Source organism: Schistocerca americana, chromosome 1, assembly GCF_021461395.2.
Source record: "Schistocerca americana isolate TAMUIC-IGC-003095 chromosome 1, iqSchAmer2.1, whole genome shotgun sequence".
NCBI classification, from domain to species: domain Eukaryota; kingdom Metazoa; phylum Arthropoda; class Insecta; order Orthoptera; family Acrididae; genus Schistocerca; species Schistocerca americana.
The window spans coordinates 861327839-861353494 of record NC_060119.1 but is presented as its reverse complement, the minus strand read 5'-3'; the positions used below and the strand labels follow the sequence as shown (position 1 = coordinate 861353494).

General features: G+C 40.6%; 1 protein-coding gene across 1 annotated transcript in view; it reads left to right on the top strand.

Annotated features, from left to right (window-relative positions):
* The window catches only part of LOC124594755, a 94551-nt gene that overhangs the window by 20783 nt on the left and 48112 nt on the right, over positions 1-25656 (top strand). The window contains exons 3-4 of the mRNA XM_047133143.1: positions 14776-18125; positions 18168-23423. Coding sequence (XP_046989099.1) covers positions 14776-18125; positions 18168-23423 — 8606 coding nt within the window. The remainder of the gene's footprint in view (positions 1-14775; positions 18126-18167; positions 23424-25656) is intronic.

Sequence of the window (25656 nt, the reverse complement as noted above, 5' to 3'; positions counted from 1 at the left end):
CACACTAGATGCAGGACCTGTATCATTCTGTGTGGCTAATGAGCCGTGTGTTTCAGTTGGAGCTTGGAATTATTCACTTGTATGCACTCAGTTGCAGTTTGGATTTGCAAGTCGGTCTCTGAAGTTCAATATTTAGTTTCAAGCATACTTAGCAAAGCCTTGCTGTTAGCTCCATTTGTTTTACTACAAACAACTTGTTTCCACTACAGAAATTTATAGTAGCCTGCCGCTCCATAACTATAAATGAATCACATCTTCAGCTTGGATATGGTTCATATTATGATCGGACATAGTCTGCACATTTAATACTTACATGGAATAGGGAAGAAACCATCAGCATTGTGTGACTATGGTGGTCTAGGATCCCTCTGAGAATGTGATTTTCAGATGCCCTCTTTAATTGGAAGCTATGCTGAATAGCCAAAGAAACTGGTACAACTGCCTTATATCACGTAGGGCCACCACAAGCACGCAGAAGTGCCGCAACACAACATGGCATGGACTCAACTGATTTCTGAAGTAGTGCTGGAGGGAATTGACACCATGAATCTTGCAGAGCTGTCCATAAATCCGTAACAGAATGAGGGTGTGGAGGTCTCTTCTGAACAGCATGTTGCAAGGCATCCCAGATATGCTCAATAGTGTTCATGCACAGGGAGTTTAGTGGCCAACAGAAATGTTTAAACTCATAAGACTGTTCCTGGAGCCACTCTGTAGCAATTCTGGACGTGTAGGGTGCAGCATTGTCCTGCTCGAATTGCACAAGTCTGTCGGAATGCACAGTGGACTCAAATGGATGCAGGTGATCAGACAGGATGGTTATGTATGTGTCACCTATCAGAGTTGTATCTAGACATATCAGGGGTTCCGTATCACTCAAACTGCACATGCCCCATGCCATTACAGAGCCTCCACCAGCTTGACCAGTCTCTTGCTGACATGCAGGATCCATGGATTCATGAGGTTGTCTCCGTACCCTTACATGTCCATCCGCTCGACACAGTTTGAAACGAGGCTCCTTCAAACAGACACGTTTCCAATCATTATCAGTCTAATGTCAGTGTTGACGGGCCCAGGCAAGACGTAAAGCTTTGTGTCATGCAGTCATCAAGGGAACATGAGTGGTTCATTGAATGGTTCGCACAGTGGCTGTAGCGCCGTATTCTGCGTATTTACTTATCTCTGTATTTGAATACCCATGGCAATACCAGTTTCTTTGGTGCTTCAGTGTAGGTGACATGAAACCCCCAGGGCAAAAAATATATCTCAATTAGAAATACCAACACCTTTATCTTACTGCACCTAGTAACAAGCAGTGTATATAGGAATGAAATAAAAAAGCTCAGAGTACATGTTAACAATTTACAACAGAGGCAGACAGAAAGGTCTTAGAGAAATTACCAGAAGAGATGGCATAAGTGACACTGAAGCTGCTAATGTTGGTATATATATGTATTTATCACAAGTAATTTAGAAAAGTTGGAAGAGCAATGAAGTGTTGTCTGTTGTTCAAACAACCTCTAAAATTGCAGCAACTGTGACTGTAATTTAATGGTATTAAAAAGAATAGTTGCCACTCGGCATAAGGCAGAGGTGCTGAGTTGTGGATAGGCACAACAAAAAGACTGTTGGAAAGTGAGCTTTTCGGCCAACGAGGCCCTTGTCTATAATTGACTACACACACACACACACACACACACACACACACACACACACACCAAACCACAGTCTCAGGCAGCTGAAGCCAGATGCGAGCAGCAGCGCCTGATGGGATAGGCAACCGGGTAGTGGAGGTAGGTGGGAGGCTGTGGCGGGAAGTGAGAGGGATGGCAGGGTAGGGATGGGGACAGTAAAGTGCTGCCTGTGGGAGCATGCAGGAATGAGGTGCAGAGAGGGCAGGGCAGCTAGGTGCAGTCGGGAGGTTAGATTGAGGAGGGGTGAGGATAGTGGAAAAAGAGAGAAGAAAAAAGAGTGTGTGCATTGGTGGAATAGAGGGCTGCAGTGGGAACAGGGAAGGGGCTAGATGGATAAGGACAATGACTAATTAAGGTTAAGTTCAGGAGGGTTACGAAATGCTGGATATATTGCAGGGAGAGTTCCCACTTGTGCAGTTCAGAAAAGCTGGTTTTTGTGGGAAGGATCCAGATGGCACAGGTTGTAACTTAGCTTTTAGATCATGTGACTGGTTTGACAGGTAGCCCTGCTTTTGATGGGATAGGTGATCCCTGTAACCAGACTGGGGTAGGTGGTGATGGGAGGATGTGTGGAGCAGGTCTTGGATCTAGGTCTATTACAGGGATGTGAGCAGTGAGGCAAGGGGTTGGGGGCAGGGGTTTTATAGGGATGGAGGAGGATATTGTGTAGGTTCGGTGGGCAGCGGAACGCCTCTGTGGGAGTGGTGGGAAAATAGTGGGTATGACATTTCTCATTTCAGACCACAATGAGAGGTAGTCAAAACACTGGCGGAGAATCTAATTTAGTTGCTCCAGTCCTGGATAGCATTGAGTCATGAGTGTAATGTTCCTCTGTGGCCAGACGGTGGGACTTCGGGAGGTGGTGCATGACTGGAAAGATAAGATGGATACGTTTTTGTACAAGGTTGGGAGGGTGCTTACAGTGTGTGAAGACCTCAGTGAGACCATTGGTATATTTCAAGAGGGACTGTTCATGACTACAGGTGTGATTTAGTTTGATACAAATACATTGCTAACTGGGCCATTCAATATCAAGTGACCTTGGGCTCTCAGCTCAACCAACTTTGATTTTGTTGAATTTTGTATAGAACACACCTAATTGATATGCATGAACTTCTGCCAAGCTCTATCTGTAATTCAGTAAACTTAATAGAGCTAGCTAGGGTCCTGCAACTTGATATCTTGACCCAACATTTTCCACAAAACACAGAAATAACATAAATCAATATCAGAAACCAATACTGAATTCACAATCTCTTTCGAAACATACTTAAAATTTTTGTTGTGTCACATTTTCCCCTTATTTAATATGGAGAGGTTAGTGAGTAAATTACAATGGGACTTAGTCATTTGTCAGTGAAATGGCTGCTGCCTGTGAGAAAATGTTTGGCGGAAGTAAGGCTGTGAGGACGGGGCGTGAGTCGTGCTTGGGTAGCTCAGTTGGTAGAGCACTTGCCCGCGAAAGGCAAAGGTCCCGAGTTCGAGTCTCGGTCCGGCACGCAGTTTTAATCTGCCAGGGAGGTGCAAAAAATTGTTGATACTTTGTTGGTTGGTTGGTTGTTTCGGGGAAGGAGACCAGACAGCGAGGTCATCGGTCTCATCGGATTAGGGAAGGACGGGGAAGGAAGTCGGCCGTGCCCTTTGAAAGGAACCATCCAGGCATTGTTGGTTGGTTGGTTGGTTGTTTCGGGGAAGGAGACCAGACAGCGAGGTCATCGGTCTCATCGGATTAGGGAAGGACGGGGAAGGAAGTCGGCCGTGCCCTTTGAAAGGAACCATCCCGGCATTTGCCTGGAGCGATTTAGGGAAATCACGGAAAACCTAAATCAGGATGGCCGGACGCGGGATTGAACCGTCGTCCTCCCGAATGCGAGTCCAGTGTCTAACCACTGCACCACCTCGCTCGGTTGATACTTTGTGATGTTATCGGTCCCTTTAGAGGGGATGTCCCAGGGGGAAGTGTCAGTACTTAGGGATGTGACAAGAACAGTAATTAAAGCAAAAAAAAAGTCCTACAATGTATTCACTATGTTACCATCCCCCAAAGTTACTTCAACAATTAAATTTTGCGTATATTTGATGTCACATATCTTAAGAATTTACTCTTCTGATTTTATAATCGTTCACAACACTGAAGGATGTGTGTGAGTCTTCCTAACAACCTAACCCAGATCCATACAGGCAGCACTAAGTATCTATGGTCAGATGATCTGTCTGGTGTAGCAGTAATAATTTATAAACATAAACCTTCTTTGTAAATCAGTCTGTTAATCAAAACCATTTCAAAATCCCTACCATAGTTCCTGAGATCAACAGTCACATACAAACAGAAAAATGCAGCATAGAGGGAGGGGGAGCTTTAATTTAATAATAACGTATCGATTAGAAAGACATGTTTTATTTTTGCTGCCATTTCAGTGAAGGTGCAAAAAATTTCAGAATGAGATGTTTACCCTGCAGCGGAGTGTGCGCTGATATGAAACTTCCTGGCAGATTAAAACTGTGTGTCGGACCGAGACTCGAACTCGGGACCTTTGCCTTTCGTGGGCAAGTGCTCTACCAACTGAGCTACCCAAGCACGGCTGACGCCCCATCCTAGTCACACTGTAAACCTTATGATTGTGCAACACATATTTTGATAATTATGGACATAGAGAAGTTTTTCTTAAGAATTCTGTCATTGATGCTATTGCCAAAACAGAGGGACACAAATGAAAAAACAACACAGCATTAGCTGCAAAATATGAACATCCACAGAGCGACTGTATGCTACAAGTAACAAAATCGAGAGTCTACTGTCCATGGAAATCATACACAATGATTGAAAAAGCCGGCTCCAAAAACTGTAAAGAAAATGAGACCAATGATTGGGTCCAGGGCAAGTTTGATTCCAGCTTCTACAAACATGGAAGGGGATGCAGTTGTTATTAGAATGAAGAATAAGGAGTACAAAATGCAGGTCAAATGAAGTGTGAAGCAAGCTGTGTTGAGTAATATTATTTACCGTAAGTACTTAATTCATGAAAAATTGCAGCTACGATCTCTAAGTATGTGTTTACATTAGCTACAGTATAAATTTATATTGCCACGATGCATGACAAATTTAACCTTATTTTATATCCGTAGTCCATTGTAAAGGTGTCATTGAAATTTTACTTGCAATATGTTAGAAATTAGCAACTGCTTGCATTATTACAGAGGTGATATGTAGGTTTGTAATTATTCGTTTGTCAGCCTTTAGAAGCCCTAGAGCTGCCTGTTACAGTCAATTGTATACCTTCCAGGAAGTCTGGCAATAGCAATAATGGGTTTAGTAAGTTTGCCAGAAGCGATGCAGAGCTCAGGGCCTTTGTTTTTGTGGATAAAAGGTTATGTGTAAATATTTTTAGAATACATTGTATTAACAGTCAAAATAATCTCTATATGGCGATGAGGAAAAATCATTAACATTGGTGGTGGTGGTGGTGGTGGTGGTGGTGGTGGTGGTTGTGATTGTGGTGGCAGTAGTGGTGGTGGTGGTGAAGAATATATCTGTCATTTGACATTGCATTGAACACTCTGTGTAACAATAAAAACGACAATATCTACTGAAAAGGAATATGTCGTGGCAGTTTGTGGCTCATATTCGATTCACAACACAATTCACATTAGACAAAAATTAATTTGCATCTTTATTCAACTGTCATAACTTTTCCCTGTACCAAAGATGTTTAGTGTAAGTCCAGAGTGCATAATATCTTGTTAATTCTTGCCAGTTTAGGTATGTTCGTGCTACGGATACTATATGTTTTATTAAAATAGGTTTTCATCATAAGGTTATTGTGGTAAATTGTAATCATTTGTATTAGTACAGTGCATATCATAATAGTGTTTGTCTGTTAGTTTATTGAACACAACAGTAAACATAAGAGAGAAATTAATCGTCAACACTATATTTTTTGACATAATCTAAACCAGTCTGACAATGCTCAGCTAGTTTAATGATTCCACACATGTAGAAACCTACTCTTTTGGGATTGAAGAAGTCAGTCATTAAGCCAAATTTGAAGTGCAATTCCATCCCGAAAGGAATTTTATCAACAGTTGTTCAATAATGAGTGGGAAAGGTAAATATTTGACGGAATAAGACCAAAAGAATAAGTGAATGATGTATGACGTTCTAAAAAAAACTACAGGTTTTGTTTGTGAAATCAGCAGAGAGAATTATCACGTAGTAGCAACATTTAATGCAGTTTTGCTGGTTGTTCTTCTCCATTACAATATTCTACATAACAATATTGCATAGGAATGCTCAATGAGCGGTGTTGTGACATTCAAACAAAACTGCAATAGTGATCACCCTTTTGGTTTTTGTTGCTTTAAATTAGAGCGTGTAGTAATCCTACACCCAACTTCTGATCGTTGCCAGTTTAATGCAGTTGTCACGTCGCATGAAGGTTAAATGGTTGCAGTTCACCATGTATGTCAATTATTGAGACTTCCTGAATGTGGAAAATAATTTGCACTAGAACGATCTCTCTTGAAACAAGAAAATCCTTTTATGGTGTGATTTGTCCAATAGCATATGCCCCAAACAAGGCACAAACCCAAAGCAACGATGCATCACTTATGTTAGAGGCTTGTAACTCTATTTTATAACACATAAAAAAAAGCTTATAATGTTCGGGTATGCAAAGTCCAATAAATAACAGCAAGACATATACTAGAACTTCAACTAAAAAAATGACAGTTGTTCAGTACACTCATAGCAACCTACAAGTTATATAATCGCATGGTGCTCACTTGATTTTTTAAAAAGTTATTTCACAGGGAAAACAAACTACAATAAGCTTACCATTGTCAGCAGAAATGTGCCCAAGATGTGCTATTTTCGACTGGTCAGAGGGGAACTAGTGCCAAGTGGCTCTTGGGAATCTCTTGAGCATAAACTGTTCTGATCTTGAAGCAGCCATGAGCTCTTTTGCCGAAGGTTTTGCTAGTTCTGATGGTTAGAAAGTGAAGTAAGTGACAATTGAGGTTTCATCAGACTGATATCTTTAGTAGACAGCTGAAATGCAGTTAAAAAAAAAATAAATAGGAGGAGGACTGGACTCGAACTTGTGATTCTACATCTACCTTCAATGATATTTACCACTATATGAAGCAGAACCTACGTTGCATGATGTTTACTGCTAGATCATGAGAAGATACAGTACTGTAACGGCCCAAACAGAAGACAGCACCTCCTCCATGCTCTTCCGCATCAAACAATGTTGCCAGGTCATGCAGGAGGCTGGACTTAGAATTTTATGGGATGGCCAGTTTTATTGGTCACTTGGCCACAACTCGGAGTGTCTCTGTGGCAGCCAGGTTTCATGACAGAGTATACAGCAAAGAATAATTAGTCAACAGCACATTGTCAATCATGGTAATTAAACTTCGTGGTCTAAAACTGTATTGGTCAGTGTGTATTAGCAGTGTATACCTATAGAACATTAAAGTAAAACTCTATATTTCTGAGTTCTGTTTGTTCTCTGTGTATATATTTTGATTTCTCTGAGGCACTATAAATGTCAATTTCCTCCAGATTGCCCACCAGTCTACCTTTCTCCCTCCTATGCGGTACCTTCAAAGAGTCCTCAATGCTGCTGTGTTGAGATTGTAATCACCCACATGTGTTCTAAATGAGGTTACGCTGTCTTGCTCGTGTTTGTGTGCTCTCTGAATCTAGCAGAGAAACACCTCCCCTGTTTACCTCATGCACAAACTGTCACATGTGCCCCATTGTATTCAGTACATTCCTGATCTCATAAATGGTTTTCTTTAGTGGGTGGGTGGTTTGCCTGACTATTTGCCCCATCAAATTGATTGAGCACTTCTATTTTAATCTTATTTTTACTCCTTTGGGAATAAAGTTTTAGTCAACTAAGTTGAGAGTATCATAATGTGCTCCTGACTTGTTACTCTTTGATGTACTGCTGACTCTATTCTTGCTGCAGTGACTTTTCAGGGCTCACATACAGTTTGTATCTGTGGCACTACTTGACATTTGTACCTATGAAAAATCCAGGATGGAATAACGACAATACAATGAAATGGATAAGATTATTGCTCACAATATAGTGAAGATGTTGAGTCACAGACAGGGACACCAAAAAGACTGCTAAACAAGTAAGCTTTCAGACAAAAGGCTTGTCTAACTCAGAAGGCCTTATGGCCGAAAGCTTGCGCATTTATCAGTCTTTTTAGTGTGCCTGTATGCAGCTCAACATCTACGCTATGTGATGAGTAACGATCTATCCTTTTCATAATATTTTCATATGTACCTATGACTTATTTACAGACAATAAAGAGTGATTTAGCCCTACACGAACATTATTTTTAACCTGTTTCTATGCCTTAATATACATCAAATTTTGTAAGTGTGTGAATGTTACAGACTATAAATTTGTTTCCGACTGTTATTCTCCTATTATGTTTTTTCTTTGTGCAATATACTAAAAGTCTGTAGATGCCTGACTGTGGTAGAGGAGCTGGAGCTGCAATAGCAAAATAAAAACAGTTACAGTCAAAAGCAAAAAAGTCATCATTTAAGGGACGATATATTTATTTGAATATTTATTTGAATATTGCAAATAAGATGTATGTAGTGTGGGATTTATTTTTTTCAGAAAACAAATCTTTGAAAAAGCAAAAGTCATTAGGAGAAGAGACTTGTAAATAAATGTACAAATAGGCACACAAGGTATCATCATTGTTTGATATCAGTTTATGAAATAAACTTTGTATTAACGGAGTGTTCAATTATAAATTATCCATCGTGAATTAATGTTGATCAGTCTGTTAAAGCAACATAAGAATAATTTTGACATTACTGTACTCCGACCTGGTCAGTATGCTGTTTGAGTAATTTATTTACAAATATAAACAGAAATTTTGCATGTTTAGTGATGTGACACCAAAATGAAAATATTTGTTTTTACAATATAATTCCTTATATTGTTGATAGGCCCCCTGGAGTTTTCTTTATTTGAAATATTTGTTTCTGGTAGACTCATTTGAAATCTTTGTTTCTGATAGGCTCAAATGTGCTCGCTTCAGTGATGTAAATGATTTTAAAATCATATGTTGATTTTAGGATGTGTGTCAAATGTCACAAAATTTGGAATTGTTTGTAAATTTAATTGCTGATAAGATAGCAAATAAATTTGTCAGAAAGTTTATAATAGACTGATTTTGTGATAGCATAACCTGCAGTTACACTGTCAAGTAATCATTACTTCAGAGCCATTTTCTCACTAATTATTGCCACTTGAAAACTGGAAAAATGTCTCTCAACAAAATGCTTCAGAATGGTTGGAAAGAGGTCAAGCATTGGCCATTGCTTTCTGATTTTCATTGTTGTTGTTTCTGAATACTGCATAAAAAGTTGTCAGGATTTCAATTTGCAGGATCCTAGCTCTGTGAGGCTAGGCACAATGGCCCTCCAAATCTGAGGATTCTATGGTGATTCCAGTCCAAAAGAGAGGGGTCATTGTGAAACTGGCTCTAGTGCCTACATGAAGTTACAGATCAAGCCAAATCTTTGCAGATGTGCATGCAGACCTCTTAGATATATTCTGTATAAGTTTTATTAACATTGAAGATATACATCTGGAAACATCATCCACATTGTGTCACTTCTCAAGGAAAGACCCAACAAGAAATAGGAGATTGTTACTTATCTGCACAAAAGTGTGATGTCTTGAGGTTGTGCTGAGTCACACAATAACTATACGTCTAATTATAATTACAATATTGAATGCTACTTGGGCAGTTAGTATCAAATATATTCATGTGTAAAACCTATGTGGAGTTGAGCTGGTTTGGACAGAGGGCTGTTCACACTACAAAAGTACTAATAGTGTTATTTAGGGATACGGTATGTAGAAAAAGCAAATGTGAATGACTGCAAGTGTTGGAGATTTTCCCACCGTGTGCGAGCAAAACTTGAGATGGAGGTAGCTGCAACCTGAAGGACATGAAAGAATCCCATATGGTTGAAAACTTTTAAAACAACGTAATGAATACATTTATGTCTCTCTTTTTTTTTTTAGTGATTTTTCACCACTTCTACCTTTTTAACTAGAAATAAAAAAGTCTGTTTTTAAAAAATTCCGGTGATCCTGCGCAGTGGTAACCCTGGTCCACTTCAGATCAATGAAGTTGAGCACAGTTAGACTTCGTAACACTTAGGTGGGTGACTGTCTGAATCTGGCATGCACTGTTCGCTAGCAAGCTGCAGTCAGCACTTATGTGACCAATTGAGGAACTACTTGATTACGAGTGTGGATTGCAAAGTTCTCAGAATGTAATAGAAAAAAAGTGCTTACATCACTGAAACTTTTTTTATTTTTCAATGTAGTCTCCCTGTAGATTAATGCACTTGGTCCAACGATGTTCCAGTGCCTTGATCCCATATCAAAATGAGTTCCCTTCAGGTCAGGAAAATAGTTGTAAACTTCGGTTATCAATTCTTGGTTTGAAGTGAATATTCGTCCAACAAGAAAAAATTTTCAGTTTTGGGAATGCAAGGAAGTCAGACAGAGCCATATCAGGTGAATAAGGTGGGTGTGGCAACAGTTCATACCTTAGTTCATGTAATTTTGTCATGGCGACAGCACATGTGTGGGCGTGCGACAAGAATCACGGCACCGATCTTGCAGATAATTTTTTTATTTGTAATTCTTCAGTTAAAATGTGATATACCATTTCAGATGACATCTGGCAAGTGTGAGCAATTTCACGCACTTTTAATCGGCGTGCTCCATGACCATTTTGCGCACTTTCCCAATGATTTTTGGAGTAGTGACACTGCTCGGACCATCATCTAAACTCTCCCGATCCAATTGAAATTCATTTGTCCACTTGGCAACAGTTGAATATGAAGGAGCAGAATCCCCAGTGTATTCTGGAAATTATCACGAATGTCCTTTGCTTTCATACCTTTCTTCACAAAGTATTTAATCACTGCTCAAATCTCGGAATTTTTTTTTTTTTTCCATCTTTGCAAATGATGATGTGGGAACACCAACAGACCAACATCACCGCCACAGCTTTCTTTCAATAGCACTGACGTGGCACTTGTTTAGAGGGAACAGTCCGATGAATATCACGTGAACAACTTGTTGTGCTAGCGTTGACCTCTCATGGTGGTTCTGAGAACTTTTAAAACCACCCTCATAATTTAGAAGTAGTGGCTTTGGTCATGAAAACTGCCAATGGCAGGGAGAGCAGTGTGTTGACCGCATGCTGCTTCATATATGGATCCAGTGACTCCTATGGGCCAAGGATGACACAGTGCCTGAGTCTGAAGTTCTGTTTTCACAGACTTTGGTTGTTGATTATATAGTGAATATTCACTATATTATACGACAGGCTTTAAATATATGAGAGGGCAGGCTTTCAGATTGCAATAAATCAATCAAGACATGGGGAAACTCCACTTTCTGCATGCTGCAACAATATTTCACGCGCAGTAGAACAAATATTACATGCTAGTATTTGCATAAAACCACAGCTGTAGTCCAGTATAATGGCAACTTTGGACAGCAGTGTACAGTGTTTGTAGGTGATGTGTGACATATCATTAAGATGTTGCTCATTTTCCTATGTACTGGAGCTGTGTAATTTCAAGGATTTATCTAGTGTGAATAAGCAGTATAGAGAATGGGGAGTATCTGTTGCGCCACATCAAGCTCAATGATTTTCAAGTTAATAGATGAAACAGCAAGATCAACCATTGTTCCATCCACAGTTACCTTGAAAACCATTGTAAATTTACATCATGGACTATAGCAGTGTGTTCTTTCTTTCTTTCTTTTTAGGGGTATACCATTTTGCTTTCCTTTTCCTTCAGTTTCTTCTCTCTTTTTCAATTCAAGAAAATGTCAGAGGACTCCATCACTATATGGAAGTTTTATCTCTCTCTCTCTCTCTCTCTCTCTCTCTCTCTCTCTCTCTTCCAATGACCATTTATCTGCCAGCAGTAATCTGTTTTACAATGTAGCAATGATTTGTGTGGCACTGTAGTTGCAACAGAGTAGTTGTGATCCTTAAGTCACCTGCACATGGAGAGAGAAAATGAATGGTGTATAATTTTACAATGTTTTAAATGTATTTCACTGTATTAATGGAAGAGTCTCCTTTGTTTGCTATGTTGATTCCTCTAACCTTGTCCTCAAGATCTACTTACCTCAAGAGTTCACTGTATTTGATGCTATATTGTACAGAGTATTGAATGCACTGGAGCAGATTAGATGTGCTGCAACTGCAAAATTTCTCGTACGTGCCGGCTCCCTGAGTGTTCTTAACACTCTATAACAGTTGTACCTAGCAGCTAATGAAGACCAGAATATCCAGGTTGCCCTCCTACACCTACAAAAGGTCTTTCTACTGGGTGCCAGGAAACATGGGTAGTAAATGAAACAAAGTGACAGATGTAGCAGCCAACAAGAAGTGTTGTGATTGTCAGGTAGTTCATTGTGGCATCCCTTAACACGCTATCACTTCAATGATAAGGTACTCAGTCACGCATTGATGGGAAGAAGCAACAAACGGTGAATAACAAAGTCAACACCTTGGCCGTGGCATGCCTCCTTCCAGTCATGCAGATGGAATGAGATTAGCATGGCTCCTTGATCCAGTGAGAGACCCATTGAATTTGTGTTTTTGGCATATACAGGGTGTTACAAAAAGGTACGGCCAAACTTTCAGGAAACATTTCTCACACACAAATAAAGAAAAGATGTTATGTGGACATGTGTCCAGAAACGCTTAATTTCCATGTTAGAGCTCATTTTAGTTTCGTCAGTATGTACTGTACTTCCTTGATTCACCGCCATGATTTCATACGGGATACTCTACCTGTGCTGCTAGAACATGTGCCTTTACAAGTATGACACAACATGTGGTTCATGCACGATGGAGCTCCTGCACATTTCAGTCGAAGTGTTCGTACGCTTCTCAACAACAGATTCGGTGACCGATGGATTGGTAGAGGTGGGCCAATTCCATGGCCTCCACGCTCTCCTGACCTCAACCCTCTTGACTTTCATTTATGGAGGCAATTGAAAGTTCTTGTCTACGTAACCCCGGTACCAAATGTAGACTCTTCGTGCTCGTATTGTGGACGGCTGTGATACAATACGCCATTCTCCAGGGCTGCATCAGCGCATCAGGGATTCCATGCGACGGAGGGTGGATGCATGTATCCTCGCTAACGGAGGACATTTTGAACATTTCCTGTAACAAAGTGTTTGAAGTCACGCTGGTACGTTTTGTTGCTGTGTGTTTCCATTCCATGATTAATGTGATTTGAAGAGAAGTAATAAAATGAGCTGTAACATGGAAAGTAAGCGTTTCCGGACACATGTCCACATAACATATTTTCTTTCTTTGTGTGTGAGGAATGTTTCCTGAAAGTTTGGCCGTACCTTTTTGTAACACCCTGTAGATAACAGTGCCCAACATTTGAATTTACTGTGTGTATGTTTAGAGAAGAGAGCAAGAACTAATTTACTGATAGATTTGCTCCCTATTTTAATTGACTATGACACAAATGTGGATGACTTTAAAGTTTCTGTGAAATGTCAAACTTGAAGGAAAAAGTTGTAGGTAGAAGTTTTTGACGAGTTATCACTGCGGCTGGCTCACCCATGTTTTTTATAATTGATCAACCAGCACATATATCTTTGTAATTATTTTAGCTTTTCTCTTATATTACTTGTGTTTTGATAGTTTTAGAACAATTATTACTCTATCTTCCAGCATTTGGGATATTGTGATTTTGTGGTTGACATTGGGTTATACTGGTAGAGAGAGAGAGAGAGAGAGAGAGAGAGAGAGAGAGAGAGACAGTAATTTTTATATCAGATTGCCTCCTACTTACTTTTTGACATTTCAGAAGTTATAAGTGCATTCATTTCTACTAATTTCCATAAGTGTGCGACCATGGTTGACTACCTGTCCTCTCCTCATTAATTGTGTGTGATTCATATGTTTGTATGTCTGACTCATATTTTCCTTGTATTAAGCTGACAGATCATGTGTCATTGTAAAATGATGATCACAGGTGAATAAATGATTAATGCATATCTGTTGCAAAATATATTAATTTTTGTGCATAGTTATCTAATGTTTTGCTCATTTATTTTAGCAAAAGTAAAAGTGAAAAGTGAAAATATGGTCAGAATTCTTAAGCCAAAACTGAAGTTTTCTTATTTGTTTATTCAAATCCCATTTCTTATTTACAAATTCACATGTGTGAAGGAGAAACAGTTTTTGATGTTATTTGTCACGAACAAACAAAGCAAGACACAAAGAATAAATTTAATAGGTTCTACATATTACCTTCTAAATATCCTTTGTGTCTGTATACTTTGAAAATATTTGTTAGTTTTGATATGTTTGAATGAATTTTTCCTACTCCTTAAGTCCTCAGTAGTGTGGAAAATTTTTCATATGACCTTTGTCAAGAACATCCACTATCAATTTTGCTTTTGTCATTAATTAACTATACTATCATTACTGGTTGTTTAATACTGCTACTATATTCTGTATTTTTATAAGAAAGGATGGTCCCTCATAACCTTATGTATATAATTCAGTGCTGGCCTGAGCAACAGACAGGACTCAGAACAAAAGCAGATTTCTTCGTAATTTGTAAACCCAAACAACCGCCAATGTGACAAGGTAGTCTCAGTACAGTAATGTTCTAAGAGTGCCATGGTACGCTCTCTTGTCTCGCGTGGTGTGTTCTAACAAGATAATCGGTTGTTCAAAGGTATTTTAGTGTTTAGTGAAACGTCTTATTTCTTGTTGTTGTGGGTTAGTCACCATGTTTTAGACATTGGTAGAACCATTAAATCCTTTCAGTTGTTTAAAAAGTCATTAACAATAAAGGTGCCTTAAAAAACTGAAATATGTTGTCATATGTGATTACCAAGAAAGTATTAGTTCATTAGATAAAGTTTATTTTATCTTTTTCTGTCGATAGTTCTGTATTTCGATAACTATTTATTTCTTTGCATATTTTAAAGTTGTTTTAATTTTCTGTTTACAGAAATGCCAGAATTTTTGCACAGAGGTAGCATGGATGATGGCAATAGTGACGCAGCTGGTCTGAGGGCTGTCTCAGATGATGAATCTCTCCCTGTTGAGGATTCTAACAGGGATATCTCTTTGAGGAAAAATGCCTTTGAACAGAAGTGTGGTATTAATGTAATTATGCATACAGATGACAATAACAGTGACAGTGAAATATCTACTAGTAATTTCTCTCCACACAATGAAGTTGTAAATGGAGTTTCGGAACTATCAAAAGATGGAATATCAGAAGAAGAATCTAAAGATGCCCATTTTAATGTAGAGCCAAGAAATGGAATGAACAAAGATGAGGATTCTATTGATGATTTTTGTGATGTTGGTGCAGAGTTCTCTTCGCAAGATTTTGTTCCAAAATCTCTAGGATTGAAAGATGAAATATCAGAAAGTGAGGATGGTGTTGATGGCGATGGTGATGGTCCTATTGTTGCTTTAAAGTACACTGTTTCAGATGAAGCAACAGGTGATGGTCTGGATGAAGATAGTAGTAATCCAAAAATAAATGTAATTCAAGAAAATGCAGTGACAAATGAGCAGGACAAGATGGGAAAGAAATTGTGTTCCAGTGAGGCATCAAAAAGTGGATTGTGTGATGATTATTGCGCTGATGGTGGTGATGAAAATAATGACTGTCAAAGGAGGAATAAGACAGAAAAGACCATAAAACCTTCAGTTGTAGAAGACTATCTCTCAGATGAAAATTCATCAGACAAAGAAACTTCTAAAGTTGTCTCTGATGACGAAAGTGGTGGAGGCAAATTAGAAGACGGACAGTTTAGAGGAATATCCAGTGAGACTTCTTCTGAAGATGAGACTGCCAAGGGAGGTACATCTGCAGATGGAAAATTACACGAAATTGAGAGGGATACTTCTGAAGATGATGATCCTAAAGAGGCTATACGAGAAGGTAAACAGCTAAAAGAAATCTCAGAAGACAATTCTTCTGAAGGTGGATCTGCTGTTGGAGACACATTAGATGATGATTATGGCACCGAAAAATGTAATGCACCTTCTGAACACAATAATGATGAAATTTCAGAAGATGAGAGCATAAAAAGCAATTTCGGAGTAAGAGAAGATTCCTTGGAGAGGAAAACTTTGTCTTATGGTGACTTGCAGCGCAGTTCTGCAGAAGAGTATGAAAAGAGTGATGCTTCAGGTAATGAGAGTGATGGTGATTCATCAGATTATTCCAGCCCCCACGAGAATGATTCCTATGGCTTTGACGAGCATGTCAAACCCTCAGGAGACGAACATATTTCTTCATCCGACAGTGAATCATTTGATAAAGCTTCTATGATAGATTCTGAAGAGAAGTCTTCTCGTAGTCATGACTTCAAACATCAAACAACAGAGTGTAGTTTGTCTCCAAACAGACATAAATATATGGATGTCAGGAAAGACAAAACTGAAACTTTTAGTGAAGATTCATATGATGATAAAGCTGTGAACAGTGGTTCAGAAGATGTAAAATCCCACATGCATCTTTCACAGGATGGGAGTTGTGAGGCAAATGATGGGGAGACTGAAACAAATAATGGTGAATGTAGGAGAGGCATTCAGGCAACAGTTGCTGCTGAAGATGAGAGTTCAAACCTGGTAACCACTGATAACATGAGAGAACAAATAAGACGAAATGAAAGGGGCACATTTCAGACAGACACAGAAATGATGTGTTGTTCCTCCACTGTAGGTAACAAAGGGGATGAGAATTATATTGATATGTCTCCTTCTAATAAAGATAAAAAATGTGAAATTTCAGAAGAGGAAGGCTCTGAAGTTGCAGCTAACCTTGGCGAAGAATCAAAGACTTTATCTGAGACAGAGCTCCTTGGTGAGAGTGTACTTGAATGTGAAGATAAGGAAGAAGCACCAGGTTTAAAAGAAGAAAGAAGCATGGGAAATCAGACTTATGAAAATGTTTTAAAGGAAAATATGTGTGAAAATTCCTTCACCAGAAAACCAGAAAATGAAAATGATAATTGTCAGATCAGTTATGAAGGAAAGTCATTAAAGCCTGAAGATGAATCAGTAAAATTAGAAGATTTTAACTGTCTTTCCAAAGATAAATCTTCAGAACATGAACAATTGAAACATGAAGACAACAGAACTAGTAGTGATAGTGAAGAAAATAATGTACAAGGGAAGGGTACTGATGGAACTGGAGATACATTGTCTTCTGTATTTAATGTTTCAGATGATGACAGAAACACAGACAGCCCTTGTCAGATTTTGGACGATAATGAACAGAAGGATGCAGGTTTGGAAGGTCTTAATCTGTCAATTGTACCACAGGATAATCATTCAGATGACGGATGTAGTTCACAGGTTCAAGTGGAAAATATTAAAAATGTTGCATGGAATGATGATGGTGGTGATCTGTTTAGCTCTGGTGTTGAGTCTGTGGCAAATAATGAGTCAGACAACAGCGTCAGAAATTTAGCATCCCTTGATGAGATATGCGAGACGAACCCCTCAGAAGATATCAATGTAGGTGAACACAAAAGAAAAGAAAAAGGTGAAATTATTGATGATAATGACAAACTGTTCGAACGACAAAAAGAGACTAAAAGAGATGCAGTTCAAGAGCATGGAGAGGAATGCGAAACAACTCAAAGTTTAGTTTATGTTGAAAGCAAGGAAAGTGATACAGGAAGTAGAGAAACTCAGAATAGGGAAGTTAATTTTAAAGGAAGTAATAGTAATGCTCTGTCTGACTTGCAAATGGAATCACTGTGTACTGAAAGCAGCAGAACCATTTCACTTGAAGAAAAAGCAGCAAGGGTTCTGTCCCGCAGTCAGCATGATAGTTTGGTAACTGACAAGGAGACAATATTTGTTGAAGATAGTGTTGCTGTGGCATTAGATCATCATCAAATGCCATCTACATCTCACTTAGCAGTTTCTGATTTGAAAGATAAAGCTGATGTGGGGGAAATGGATTCTGGCCTTATATATTCTGAGACGTGTGAATCTGAAGCTGATAATTCACAGAGAAATTTATTAGGAAATGATAAGCCAGGAAATTATTCTGCCGATAGCACTGGCAATATATCTTATGAGACAGATGAATCTGATGCAGATGAATCAAAGAAAAGTTTATTAGGAAGTGATAACCTAGAAAATGTGCCTGAAGTTGTGCCTCCAAACACAATTGAAAGGAAAGTGGAACACTTTGTCCCTATTAAATCAAATACTCCAGATCATATGAAAAATGATGACACAGTTAATGACAGGAAGTTTTGTTCAGACAACACTAAATTAGAGGATGCCAGACAGGAAGAAGAGAAAGAGGAGCAGCATGTGCAGGTGGAGGAGGAGGAGGAGGAAGAGGAGGTGGAGGAGGAGGAGGAGGAGGAGGAGGAAGAGGAGGAGGAGCAGGAGCAGGTGGACAAGGAGGAACAGGTTGAGGTTGAGGACGAGAAGCAGGTTGAGGAGGAGAAGCAGATTGCAGGGGAGGAGCAGCAGATTGCAGGGGAGGAGCAGCAGATTGCAGGGGAGGAGCAGCAGATTGCAGGGGAGGAGCAGCAGATTGCAGGGGAGGAGCAGCAGATTGCAGGGGAGGAGCAGCAGATTGCAGGGGAGGAGCAGCAGATTGCAGGGGAGGAGCAGCAGATTGCAGGGGAGGAGCAGCAGATTGCAGGGGAGGAGCAGCAGATTGCAGGGGAGGAGCAGCAGATTGCAGGGGAGGAGCAGCAGATTGCAGGGGAGGAGCAGCAGATTGCAGGGGAGGAGCAGCAGATTGCAGGGGAGGAGCAGCAGATTGCAGGGGAGGAGGAGCAGGTTGCCGAGGAGGAGCAGGTTGCCGAGGAGGAGCAGGTTGCCGAGGAGGAGCAGGTTGCCGAGGAGGAGCAGGTTGCCGAGGAGGAGCAGATTGCCGAGGAGGAGCAGATTGCCGAGGAGGAGCAGATTGCCGAGAAGGAGCAAGTGGAGGAGGAGCAGCTGGAGGAGGAACAGCTGGAGGAGGAGGAGGAGCAGCTGGAGAAGCAGCAGGTGGATGAGGAACAGGCAGAGGAGGAGCAGGCGGAGAAGCAGCAGGTGGATGAGGAGCAGGCAGAGGAGGAGCAGCTGGGGGAAGAGCAGGCGGAGGAGGAGCAGGCGGAGGAGGAGCAGGCAGAGGAGGAGCAGGCAGAGGAGGAGCAGCTGGAGGAAGAGCAGGCGGAGGAGGAGCAGGCAGAGGAGGAGCAGCTGGAGGAAGAGCAGGCGGAGAAGCAGCAGGTGGATGAGGAGCAGCTGGAGGAAGAGCAGGCAGAGAAGCAGCAGGCAGAGAAGCAGCAGGCGGAGGAGGGGCAGGCGGAGGAGGGGCAGGCGGAGGAGGAGCAGCTGGAGGAAGAGCAGGAGGAAAAGCAGCAGGTGGATAAGGAGCAGGTGGAGGATGTGAAGGAGGAGCAGAAGGTGGTGGTGATGGTGGAGGAGGAGGAGGAGATAAGAAATGAAGAAACAAAGGTTGGAGATGAGCCAGCTGCCACTACCCATCACGAATGTGACAGTGTATCAAATTCATGTCCTCAGAATCCTGTGGAAGAGTCTGTACAGAAGGATTTTATCCCTCACACTTCTAAAGACAATTTATCTCATGAGGAAATGTCACCCTGCACAGAGATTTCAACTGATCCTGCACATGAAACATCTGGTCTTCGTGTTGAATGTGAAGGAGAATTAATCCAAGAAGAGAGTACAAATGTAAATGAAAAAATAATTATTGGACAAATTTCAAAGGATACGGCTTCCCACTCTGCTGGTGAAAAATCAGAAAATGTTGACATTTGTCAAAAGCGTTCCAAAGATGAAACAATAGATCACATTGAGGATGCGAAAGTAAGAGAAAGTGAGGAAACTATATCAGTAAAAAATGGAAATGGGCTAGAAATAGCAGCTGAAAATGTAGCTAGTGAGTACTTAACTGGAGTCCATGATATATCAGCTGATGTGGGCATTCAATCAGAATGTGCTGAAAAGCCAACTAAAATAGAATTACCATTGACTAATGGCACCGATTGTCAGCAAATGGTAGAAGGTGATGCTATGGAGACATGTGATTTAACAGATACGCACACAGAACAGAGAAAGTCACACCAGGGAAATATAGTGAATGATATACAGTCAGAACAAATAGTGAAGAAGGCCAGCATATTGGAAAATGAAAGTGCAAGTGATTATGTGTCTCATGGAGACCAAGTAAATAATGATTCGAGAAAGCGGAAACTGTCTTCGTCACCAGAAGATGAGCCCATTTTGAAAGAGGGTTGCAGTCTTCAGTTTAAAGGCTTTAAGAAACGTATACTAGCACAAGCTTCCTTGGAAGTAGCTGATGAACAGATGCACCACCAGCAACAGACACTACCAAAGCCTGAAGAGCTGCAGCCAGACTTGGTAGATTCGTTTAGCACTCCACTCACAGAGTACGCACAATATCTTGGATTGCAGCCAATTGTAAAGTTCAAATGTTATCTCTGTGGAGAAACTGGCTTTCCATCGATCTTGTCGTTACAGGAGCACCAGTGTAGCTGTCTAAAGACCTCAGGAACAAGACCAGTCCTCCAGCAGCCTGCAGTACCAGACATGGTAACAGCAGAAGGGGAGTGTCCTACTGTGGGAATGGCAGCAGCTACAGCTGCAGACCCAGCTGATGTTTCTGGAACACCTTCAACAAACTTTAGAATCTCACGCAAAGTGTATCTCTGCTCTGTCTGTGGTACATACTACGAAAATTGGAATCTTTTTCTTCATATGAAGGAGATGCACCGGCGATTCATCTGCCTTTTCTGCTTGGCAATGTTTACTGATGCTGGAATGTTGGCCAGCCATCTCTCTGGAGAGCATTCAGTGACTGATCGCTTGTATGACACACAGGAAGGTTTTCGTGCAGAAATCGCAGATGAAGCATGCTTTCTTGTCTGTTGTGATTGTGAAAGAATTTTTGCTCATACTGATAATTTCTATGAGCATGTTTGCCCGACACCACCATCTGTTGAAAAACACCTGCAGCACCAGCAACCACAAGACCCAAAACAGCTGCAGAAGCATCGGCGACAACAACAAAAACAGAAGCAACTTGAACAAAGTAACCAGCATATACAAGGAATGTGTTCTCTGTGTGGATTACGTGGAGCTCACTTTCCAACATGCCGCCGGGCTTCATCCAACAGTAATGCCCTTACTACTCTTGTGGATGGTTCTGGGGCTGTTACGGAACTATCACCTCTAGATGGTGAGCATCAGTCAGAGAGACAACCAGTTACAAAGACAGACACAATAAGGAAACGCTCTGGGAAGGGGAAAGTTACTTCAAAGACACTTCCAAGTGGAGACGTTGAAGCAGAAGCAGATGGAGATGAAGATTATGATATTAGTCATGCAGCAAGTTTCTGTCAGATCAACATTCATGAAACACCAGCAGATAAACCTAAAGCTTCTGACCAAAGCTCATCATTGACACCAGTGCCAAAGATGACACTTAAGACAAAAAATATAACCACAGCTGTTCTTTCAAATAACAGTGTCACAAAGAAAAATTTTGTGTCAGTGGTGAAGCAAGAATCTGATACATCTGGAATTCACCGTAAATTAGAAGAGACTCCTGCTGTACCAGAGTCCCAAAGACCAAAAAAGACTACAGAATCTACAACAGTGGCAAACATCAAGTCAGGAAAGCGTGGTGCGTCCTGTTCACCTGTGCCTACATCAGAAGGGAAGAAACCGAAATTCGATCAGTTAAAAGATCAAATAAAGGAACCTGGTGAAGGCACTGAGGAACCTCGAGTCCAAACTTCGAGTCCAGTCCCAGAGTCAGATAGCTCAAGCAGCCACAGCCAAGACTCTGATCGTTTGCACATAAATACACAGGAATCAGAAAGTGTTGACGGGCAAAGTTGTGCAGATGAAGATGATGCAGCAATGAAAGATGCAGCAAAGGACCCTGAAGCCACTGATGCAGATAGAACAGAAGAAAATTCATCTTCTGAGAAACAGCTGACACCTGCAACTACAAAAACTGAACATCCAAGGCATAGAATTTCTGAATCTGACTCTGAATCTTCAGGATCACCAAATGACATTCCGAGCCACAAGAGTGAAGACTCAAGCTCCAGTTCAGATGCAGAAGGGGTGTCTTCGAGTGAAGAAAGAAAACAAGACATACCTCCAGAAGCTGAAACCAAGCAGAAATCTGAAGATATGTCAGATGATGGGGGAGGAACGGCCGAAGAACCTGAGTCAGGTGGTGAGGAAAGTAGTAAAGATTCACCTGCACTTGTTGTAGATGAAGAAGCTGCTGATGGTAAGAAGGATAGTGGGAGTGGAACTAGTCAGCCCACCACAATAGCTGAAGGTGGTGAAATTCAGGTTGCTGGAGATGATGTCCCTGCTCTTGAGCTAACCTTGGAAGAACAACCTGAAGCTATGACCTTACAAGCACTTGTGAAAGAATGTGTGAGAGTGTCCTGCAACTCCTGTGTGTTCTGCAATCATGCAAAGAAAATTGCAGTAAATGGTTCACAACTCGCCCTCCATTTACTTGCTGAGCACCGTTTTGAGCCAGTTGTTTGTACAGATACAGCTGACCTGAAACCAGTACCTGCTGATGGATTCACAGCAAGGCTTAAAGAGGCTGTGCATAATCTCCGTGAAGCATTCTTCAATACTGATTCATATGATAGTACAGCTGAACCGTCAGAAGCATCAACTGCTGAGCAGGGTGATAGTTCTCATGTTTATGACCGTAGCTATGAGTGTTTCCACTGTCATTTTGTTACAACATTACACAAAGAGTTATATGTCCATAATCGTAAAATGCATCAAAAAACAATATTACTTTGTGTTATGTGCAAATCAAACTTCTATAGCTATAGTGAACTATTGTGCCACATATGCCCCGGTTTATATGCACCTGATGCTGATATCTCATTCCGCTGCTGTCTTTGCTCAGTAGACAAGTTACCTTCAGCTTTTCGATTGATGGTGCATCTTCGGAAGCGTCATCATGCGTGTGATGTCTGTTTGGAGGCGACAGGTGACCAACAACGTCTCTCAAACCACGTTTGGAAACACAAGCTTCACCACTTGTGCTATAGGTGTGGAATTGCATACAGAAATAAACCTGATATCACCAAGCATCTATTTTGGAAGCATGGTACTGAGAGTGTGCTTTGCAAGAAGTGCTTGCAAAAAAAATGGCCTCATGTATACCATTTCTGCATTCCTCCAACAGCATTTAACTGTGAAGAATGTGGTACTAGCTTTGCGCGAGCAGTTGCACTGAAGGTACATCGTCGTCTGCATTCTGGTGATCGCCCTTATACTTGTGAAGACTGTTCGGATTCTTTTATTTCACGCAAATTACTGGCTCGACACCGGCGTCTAAAACATGCACCACCTGAACCGTTACCTCCACTGCCATCATCACTGGAGAATAATGCTATTACACACAGTGAGCGAGAATTTCCAGCTACATTAGATGCAGAGGACAGCTCCATTAGAGATGCTGAAACAGATAAAAATCAGTCATCATTGGAAAACAAAACGTCAGTTAATTTAGATAAAAGAACTGATAACCAAATGTCTGGCCCTGGAGAAAAAGAAAGTGATGTTGCAGTAAAGAAAAACAAGGTAAGACTGAAGATGCACTTCATTTCATTTCATTTCTTCCTTCCAATTTTTACAGTGGTACTTGCCCCAGTTCACAATTGTTTACAATTGTAGTATTGCAATTACTGTAATTCTTTTGTCTTTTAAAATCTCGGGTAACAAAGTTTTACAAAATAGACCAGATGTCTAATGAACCAACTTTTCTAATAAGATTACAGAAATTTCAGGATAGGAACAACAAATGAAACTTAAAAAAGGCAAAAAAGGGGAATGACATTTGGTTCATGGGCCCATATTAAAGATCAGAAAATTGCATATGTTGTTGTAGCACAGTGCTTACCAGTGTGTGTGCATGTGTGCGCGTGCTTATAGTAGAAAAAGATTTATACCAGAGCTTGAAAGTCAAGTGATTTTTTGAGCAATGTTTGTTCATTTATGTGCAAATCTTCTGTGAGGTTTAGCATACTTTGTAATCAAGATTTGTGTGTTAAGAAGAGTATATACCATAGTCAGGATTTGTGATAAGTTAAAGCTGTGTGATGAACTGGGACTTGAACCCACACACTTGCATTTACAGGCAGTGCAGTTGTAATTGAGCCATCTGGGCACTCTTGCACTGATTGAAACAGTTCACCTTGCTTCTAGCTACCACACTCCACAAAAGGTTTTGCACAGTGATGTTAGTCCACAGTTCACGGTCTAGTGGCTAGCATTGGTGCCTCTGGATCACGGCGTCCCAGTTCCGATTCCTGGCTGGGTTGGGGATTTTCTCTGCCCTGGGCCTTGGTCTTCGTGTTGTCCTCAGCATTTCATCATCATCATCATCATCATCATCATCACCATCATCACCACCATCATCGTCATCGTCATTGTCATTATTTGTGACAGTGGATTGGATTGTATAAAAATTGGGCATGTAGAAAAAAATTGGGACTTTGTACGCCGTTGATGACAGCGCAGTTTAGCGCCCCACTAACCGAACATCATCAAAGAATTCTATTAAAGTAGGGCTCCAGGAGAAAGGATGAAATTAATTTTTGCTTCTCCAACATTTTGGACTTTTCATAATGTGGCCCGCTGCTAGAATTTATAGTGTGTATTCTAACAGAAGATTAGGAAATTATATTTACCAACTGTATATTTGTAAATGAAACAGCTGAAATTAGATGCGGGCTGTGTTCTACCAGTTTTGGTTTACTTGTTGATTTCTGGTGTCCCCCCCCCCACCCCCCAACCACACCCCCCACCCCCCACCCATCCCCCACCCCAGCCCGTGCAAGTTACCTTCCTTCACCTTGATTTGAGGATCCTGTACATAAAAAGCACGAGCAGTGCTGCAGATTTATTTAATTTTACCTACTTAGCTTGGTGAAATTTTTGAAAGTAAATGTAGCGTGATATCCATCAGATCTACCTGTTGTAGCATACAAAGTACTGAGACAGCAGAAGATTACTTTCATGTGCTCTATGGAAGTATATGCCAAGCTGGTTGCCCATTGCCCACTTAATTTATTAATACAGTCTAATATGACTTGCAGAATTACTGAGAGAAATATTTACCGTATTTACTCGAGTATAAGATGACCCTGAATAGAAGACTTCCCCTCCTCCTCCCCCTTTTTTTAAAAGGGTTCTTGAGAAATTTTATTTTTGATGTGATCTGACTTATCAAAATTACAAACTGTAAAAAGTTAACATTATACTTATTCTAAACTTTTGTCATTTCTTGATTCCTTACATTTTGATAAAATAAACAGAAAGAAATGATTTACATTATTTTTTATCTTCACTTCCTTTTTTTGCTAATTATCTAAGCAGGTCATCTGTGGTATCACCATTTTTAATCCACATCATCATTGGTATCATTAACCTGTTAGGTGGGTAGTTTGTACACGCGCACCTGTACCACAGTAGGTAATATACGCCAGCGCGCCCGTTCGCGGTGGTGCTCATGTTTTCCTTCGCGTTTTCACTGTTGAATTTAAATTGATATTGGGTGGAAATGAATAAAATATGTTGCAGAAGTTAACAAAACTGCATTTTCACAATATTACATATCGTTTTCAGTGTGAAACATTTTAAAACAAGATGCTGCACACAAGGAAACTTCACATCCTGTGCACCAGTATGAAGTCTCTTTGTGAAGGCCTTTTCTCGTACACACCACACACCTCCTTGTTGGTCTTTTCTTCGTTATGGGTGGCAGAAGGTCTGGAAAAAACCTGGCTGTAAGGCATGTTGCTTTTGGTGTTCG